The sequence below is a fragment of the Passer montanus genome, unplaced genomic scaffold, assembly GCF_014805655.1.
Source record: "Passer montanus isolate IOZ18808 unplaced genomic scaffold, ASM1480565v1 scaffold28, whole genome shotgun sequence".
In the NCBI taxonomy this organism is placed as follows: domain Eukaryota; kingdom Metazoa; phylum Chordata; class Aves; order Passeriformes; family Passeridae; genus Passer; species Passer montanus.
In genome coordinates, this window is record NW_024367483.1 from 9,453,602 (window position 1) to 9,460,595 (window position 6,994).

General features: G+C 41.5%; 1 protein-coding gene across 1 annotated transcript; it reads right to left on the reverse strand.

Moving 5' to 3' along the window:
- Positions 1-276: 276 nt before the first annotated feature.
- Positions 277-1,568, reverse strand: LOC120504043 (inositol 1,4,5-trisphosphate receptor-interacting protein-like 1). The gene is given in 2 exon segments (XM_039713175.1): positions 277-548; positions 551-1,568. Coding segments are annotated over 2 exon segments (1,290 nt in total).
- Between the last annotated feature and the right edge of the window lie 5,426 nt (positions 1,569-6,994).

Sequence of the window (6,994 nt, forward strand, 5' to 3'; positions counted from 1 at the left end):
ACACTAACTGGAGGGTCTACATAGAAATAGTATAAAGGGTCTTAATACACATGGTAAATGTACTTGTTAAATGGTCTTTATAGTACATTTTGTAAACTATCAGAGGTTAATATGTACAAGCTCTGTCCAGAGGCCCCACAAGCACAGCTCTGGGAACAAGCATCTTTTTCAATGGATCAGCAGTTTTTTGAGCCAATGCAGCAGGTGAATGTACTCCTGCGTGGCCTTCGCATGGGCATCCACATTGCTGGCCAGGTGCTGAAAGAGGTTCAGTGGTTAAGCCAGACACAAAGTGGAGGGCAAACAGATCTCCATAGGAAACCTTTCGTAGCCTATGACAAAGTGGTCCGGTTGTTTTGTCTTCAACGAGCCGTGGAGGTACTTCTAGATATCCATCAGCCGCTGCCCTAAATCCTTCCTGCGCCACTGAGTAAGGGGCACAGTGCTCAGGAGATGCATCACCACAGTCTCCAGGGCATAGCTGGAAAAACCTACACCCATGTGGCTCCCAGCGAGGAGCCACAGGCACTTGCAGTGCCAGCTGTCCGGGGGATCTGCTTGGAAATGTGCTTGAAGAATTTTGCCTCTACTACGGCATAAGTCTCCAGCCACGTTGTTCTTGCCATGCCTACTTGTGATGGCTGGCTGCCCGCAAAGATGTCTGAGTCTCCTTGCTGCACTCCAAAGATTATCTCAGCCATGAGGCTTTCCTTGTCTTTGCTTAGCTGAAATTTACAGGAATGGCTAGAAGGCTGCAACATTAAATGCCAGTGGCAGGACTGAGGCAAAAGCAGCCAGGCTACTCTCACAAAGTGACAGAACCACTGGACAGTTTTCTCCACATTTAGATAGGAGCCAGTGCGGAGGGTGTGGAGGAGGCTGGGCTTCTGTTTCCTTCTCAGCTCCTCCTCAGGGTGGTGGAGGAAACATAGCAAGTCCTTCCCCAGCTGCTCCCTCATGCAAGTACACAGCAACTCCACACAGACACAGAAGCTCCTCTGGGGCATCCCTGCAGTGTCCAGCTGCAGGTGGAAGGTGTGTCCTGGAGGGGGACTCAGGGGTACAAGCACACGGTACACAGCATTGTGTGCACAGGGACTCCAGCCTTCAAAAGCACTGCCCACTCCGACAGATTCTTGTGGCATCAGGTAGAAACTGTCTGATAATCCTTGGCAGAAGATCTCCATGAGTTTGCCCATCCGGTCAATTATCATTGAGCAACCTTGGTCCAGATTCTCAACAGGAAACAGGATGAGCTCATCTGAAATGCTTCCAAGGTTATTTTTAACATTCTGGTGGTGGTCTTCTTCCACATTTCCATTGTTTCTTTCTACTTCTTTCCTTGCCACAACATTGTTGACTTTTTCCTCCTCCACCAAGTTGCTGTTGGAGCTCTCCTGCCCACTGTTATCTGGATTGCATCTAATTTTCTTGAGTCCAAACCACAGCACCAAGAGGAGGACAAGGATTCCAAGAACAGCCCAGAGCTGCCATCCAAGCAAGGCTCCACATTCCCCACTGCTCTGCTCCAGGCTCTTCTGCTCCAGCCCCTGCATCAGCCAAGTCATCTGTTGTTCAGATATTCAGCACGCTGGTGTGCAAGAACCTGGCCAGGGACGCTGCTGGGGCAAAGGGATGTGTCATACTATTTGTTGTTGTGCTCAGCAATAAAAGTTGGAGGAAGAAAGGAAGGAATGGATGTTTGGATTGACGGCATTTGTCTTTCCAAGTCACCATTATATGTTATGAAGCCCTGCTTTCCTGGAGATGGGTGAGCACCTGACCATGGGAAGTGGTGACTTGTTTCCTTGTTTTGCTTTGCTTACACATGTTGCTTCTGCTTTACCTGCTAAACTCTGTTTAACTCAGCCTCAAACCACAACACCTGGCCACAGTATAACCGTTGAGGCTCTCATACAGATGTTTTCTCACATTATCACCATGACATGCTGACTTTGGGTAGCAACATACAGTTTAACACTATCACTTCAATGGAAGAAAGGAACAAACTCCAATGAGTTTCAAGAACTAAGCAGCCAAGAGGTACAACATATTTTCTCTTCAGGCCAAATTATTTTTAAATTACCAAAGTAACTAATAATCAGCTCCTCTTTCAGGCTATTTATTATCATTACAAATCAAAATGAATAAGTTAAAAACAAGGAAGAGAGTACAAATGGAACAAGCAAGAAAAAGCAAGAGAAAGCAAAAGGCAACACTGAATTTGAAATAGGGTGAAGAAAACAAATAGATGCTTTTTGCCTTCTCTTACAGCATTTAAACAGGCCCATACTATAGCATTCTTTTACAATGAATCTTACAAATTGAGAGGATATGCTTTTAATTCTTCTAGATGGTGTGGGAGAGGAGCAGCAACTTTAGTGCTTTATTTCCTGACCCTATAAACACTCATGGATTTTGCTTGCTTTCAAGTGTGAAGGCCCACTGACACACAGAGGGACTACTCAGAGGCTTAAATTTAAGCAGGTATGTAAGTGCTTGTGGAGCTAGGGCTTTTTTATATTTATTGACTGACAGGTTCATTGCCCTACAGGGAGTACTTCACAAGAGTACTTGCAGTGACTTTTTTCCTTTTGGAAAGCTCATTTTTGGTCTAGCCCTAGTTACAGCTCCACAGATTTACGCTGTGGGAAGACCTGGAGCAGTGCCACCAAAGGTAGGCTTTGGTCAAGGCTGTTGGATCAGTGGTGACCTGGGTGAGGGCTTCAGGGACAGATTCCTCGCACTGTCAAAATATGTGTTACATGTATTACATGACACCCACAGCCCACCCTGAGAAATACCCTCCTGTCTGTGTTAGGAGAGGAGCTTCTGGGACAGCTTTGAAGACACCAGACAATAAAGAAGTATGAGAATGGGTTAGAGTAGATGATGCTGATAATTGTATTGTTGATAGTTCTTTGGGGAGAGAAAAGAGCTACAAGAATTGCCCCAGGTTTAGCTTTGCAGAGAGGCTGACCTGCATGCTGGGTCTGGGGAGATCTTCACCACCACAACCCCTTCTACAGAGCTACATTTTGTGGCTTTGGGCTGATACAAATAAGGAGGGAAATACGTCCCGGTTTTTACACAGTATTTGCTCATGTGATGTTTAGAAAAATCCCAGGTTTCTTCTTAGTATTACCTTTATCTTTTGAGAGGATTTCCCCTCTTTTTTTGTGAAACCAGAATTTGTCCTCTTTTCAATAGGTCCTAGAAGGCCACCTTCATACTGTGCTCCAAATGACATGCATTAAAAAATCCTGCCAGTTATTGAATTTGCATGTACATTTCCTCTTATTAATATTTTGCTGTTAGTCCACTCACTACCACTGACGGAATTTATTAATCCATTGAAGCCTGTTCCTGAACTTCTTTGGAGTAAAAATTATTCTATGCAACATATCAACTATAAAAAATAATGAAGACTTAAACAAGTCTGATTTATAGAAGAAGGTGTTGTATTTCTCTTTGGTAAAAATCTAAAATCAGACAGTCTACGAGAAATTGTATGCAAAGCAGACTGATCTTATGATCTAGTGTTTGATCTTTTGGCATGAATATTTGTGTTAATTGTACATTCACCCCATAAAGTTCATTCTTTCCTAACTAGATTAGAGTGATATGAGAAATGCTCCTATAAAAATAACACCTTTTTATTATTGAATGATCTGCTAATATAGCTACAGTAAAAGATCGTCAACCTTTTCATTATAAATATAAACCTCTATTTGCAGGAACTTTAAACTCTGCTATAAATACTCATTTCAGGCTAACATTTGGAACGTAAAACTGTATCCAAACAAACAAAGCTATTTATTATTAAATTGTTTTAGCCATTTGAATACATCTTAGTAGAAATAGTTGCATGGGGGAGTTTTGTTTCTCATTTTCTTTTTTTTACTCTGATATTCTTAGAGTATGAGAAACTGGGAAGAAAGGAAGGTGCTGGCGCTGGACGGCTGGGTAGTGTTTCCTGCTGGTGCCAAGTCACTTCTCTTCATTGTCTGGTTCTGCTCAGGCCAGGCTGAGTTCAAGGGTCATTTTGTCTTTGGGTTTTTTCAGGTTTGGTGGGCTTTTCCAACCACTGGATTTCTGGTATAGTCTTCCCAAGGCACAGTAATGTCATACTTGAAAAACTACTTCTGACACCCTGTCAAATTTTTCTTATGAAATGGAAAGTTGTTAAGTCCCTTCTGCTCCCATGAGCTCCTCAAAGATTTGAACTCTGAACTTAAGTGTGTGTGAGATCCTTACTGGTAAAGTTTGAGATGGGATAATCTTGACATCAGACTAGTAAGACTTCCCAAGCTCATCACATCCTTTGACCAGTGCTGAAATGTAACATCTTTCTGAACATTAGTATAGTTTTCTCACTCTTTTTTTTTAATAGTTGTTTCAGACATATTTCAGCTTGTGTTTCATGATCATTTTGGACTGCCCTGGACAGCAGCTCTTGCTGAAAGTAGTTAGTTGTGTCACTTGTCCTTCCTATGCTGGGAGCTTCTGCAGTTCCTGTGTTTGCATAGTCAAGTAAACCCAGAAATATGCATGGGTGTGAGTGGGGTTTGGGACAGACAAACTCCCTTTCCAACGCATCAAGTGGCCCACAGGGATGATGCTCATGCTCAGCAAGGCACTGGGAAAATCAGACTGTCCCCCTCTAACCTTTCCTGGTTTGTTTCACATAGAACAGTAAAACTGCAGCAAATGATACTTAAAAGACTCATTGAAAAACTTCCAGAGAGTGACTACCATTCCTTGCAGACTGCTTAAAAGGGTTTTCTGAAGTTTCTGTTTCCTTGGAGTATCCATAGGCATAAAATGCCATGAGGTCCAGGTGCCCACAGGAAAAAAAAAGCCCCATCACCAGGACAACACTGAGAAAATTGCAAATCTTTATTCTAGGAGGAACAAAGGCTAGATAGCAATGGGCCTGCCTGTGCTTGACAGCACTGCAGACAGCCTTGGTCAGCCAAAAGCCTGTGCATGTGCATCTGGAGGAGGAGGAATGAGCAGGTGCTCTTGATCACTCATAGCCTGGAAATGCACGAGCTGAGAGGAGACCAAGAGCACACAAACCCTCAGACTGCAAACCAAATCACAATTGGGTGGGCTCGTAGGCTTTGTTGCTTTTTAATGATGATTTGCAGGGCCCGGCAGTGGCAAACAGAGCAAGTAGTTGGTAACATCAGAAACGAGCGTGTGGGGGATTTCTGTGGTTGCTAAGAGCAACCTGCTCTAGCAGGAGATGTTTTATTATGCTCAAAGGTTTATTCTGAAAGCCCCAGGGTTTATAAATTGAAAAGTGAAACAACACAAGAAAAGCCCCTTTGCCATTTTACAATTAGCTGTGGAATTTCTGAGGCCTTGCTTCCACCTGTGTCTGCCGAGCTGGTCTCGCTGGGCCTTGGCCTTTCCTCAAGGCGTGGCCATGCCTTAGCTGTGCCAGCACACTTCTCACATCCGGGAGAGTGAAGGCAGCACTGACGTTAGAGGGACATTCTTGCTGGCTGCTATCAGCCCTTACACCCTCTTAATTATGTTTTTCTCCAGCTTATTCATGAGATTCCAATACTACTTTTTTTTTTATCCTGAAAGCTGTATGAGTTCTTATTCCTCTGTCTCCTCCCCACTCACTCTCTGTGTCCATCTGGCTTCACTGTTTTGTTCTCCTAACTTTCTTATCTGGTGTCCAACTTTACCAGGACTTCTTTAGTGGAAACTGCAGACTCCTTCCTCAATGCTACCAAGGGGGAAAAGAAAATATGATGATGGTTAATTCAGCAACGAGTGACATAAAGGCTGCAGGGCCTTGAATACATGTGACTATTGGTGGAGAAGTAAAGGCTATGTTAAATAAATCTGAGACATTTAAAAGATTTGGTGGTTGGTTTTTTCTTACTCCTCTTTTTTTTTTTTCTTCTCAGTTATTGATAAAAGCTAGATATGGAAACATAGAACAGCTAAAGAATATTTGGTTTATTTTGAGGAAAAAAAGCAACAATGCAATTGTTAACAAAAAAACACCTTTGTAATTTTGTTCAAAATTACGTTCTCTTTGATACTTTAGAAAAAGGAAAAGCAAAAATACTGTCATGAAGGGTAAGCATTCTGAATTTCAGACTTGGTCTATGCACCTTTATGATCAGCCTAGCTCACATGAACTCGTGTTGCATATGGGTAAGGCTTATTATGTTATATTTGAATTTATCATCAAGTAAATGAGACAGGGAGTTATTCATGGGACCACCCTGTTTAAGCCATTTCTTGTCTTAAGAAAACCAAACCAATGTATTCCCACAAGTATTGAATGCACGCTGCTGCTTTGGCTGCAGTAAAAGACCACCTCTGTTAAGCAGTGATTTATTTTTTCTGTTGGTCTCTTGGGTGACCACTGATGGCAGATTTTCTTGTGTTTCCTATGGCAGAAGCAATATGTTCTGAAATATTTTGATTATGTTTAAAGTATATGTATGAAAATGTGATATATGGTAAAGTAATGTGTGGCAAAAAATAATATTGATATGCGTATTGGATATATCAAGAGGAAATGTGGAAGATATTTTCATAAGCATATGTTCTACTTTATTTGGGAAAGGAATATTGGAAGGCATGGAACACTTATGAAAATGTATAGAAGCCTTTTATAGACTGTTGAAGCAATTTTTCTGATAAATGTTTGGAAAATATCCAAAAGTGTTATGGTACATAAAGAAAGCAATATGTAACTTTTTTAAATGATTCTTAATATGCTTAATTTATGTTCATTTACTTTAGAATATATTGGAACCATATTTCATAAATATTAAACTTATTTTGTGCTGCCTATGCACACTATTGAAATTCACTTGATCTTCATGAGGTACATAAATGTATCTCTCCAAATTTATAAATGTATGTGAAATACGCAGTACATATATTTGTACAGAAAAGGACACATTTATACAGATTTTTACTAGTGTATCTTGTGCACAGGACAGCACTGACAGAG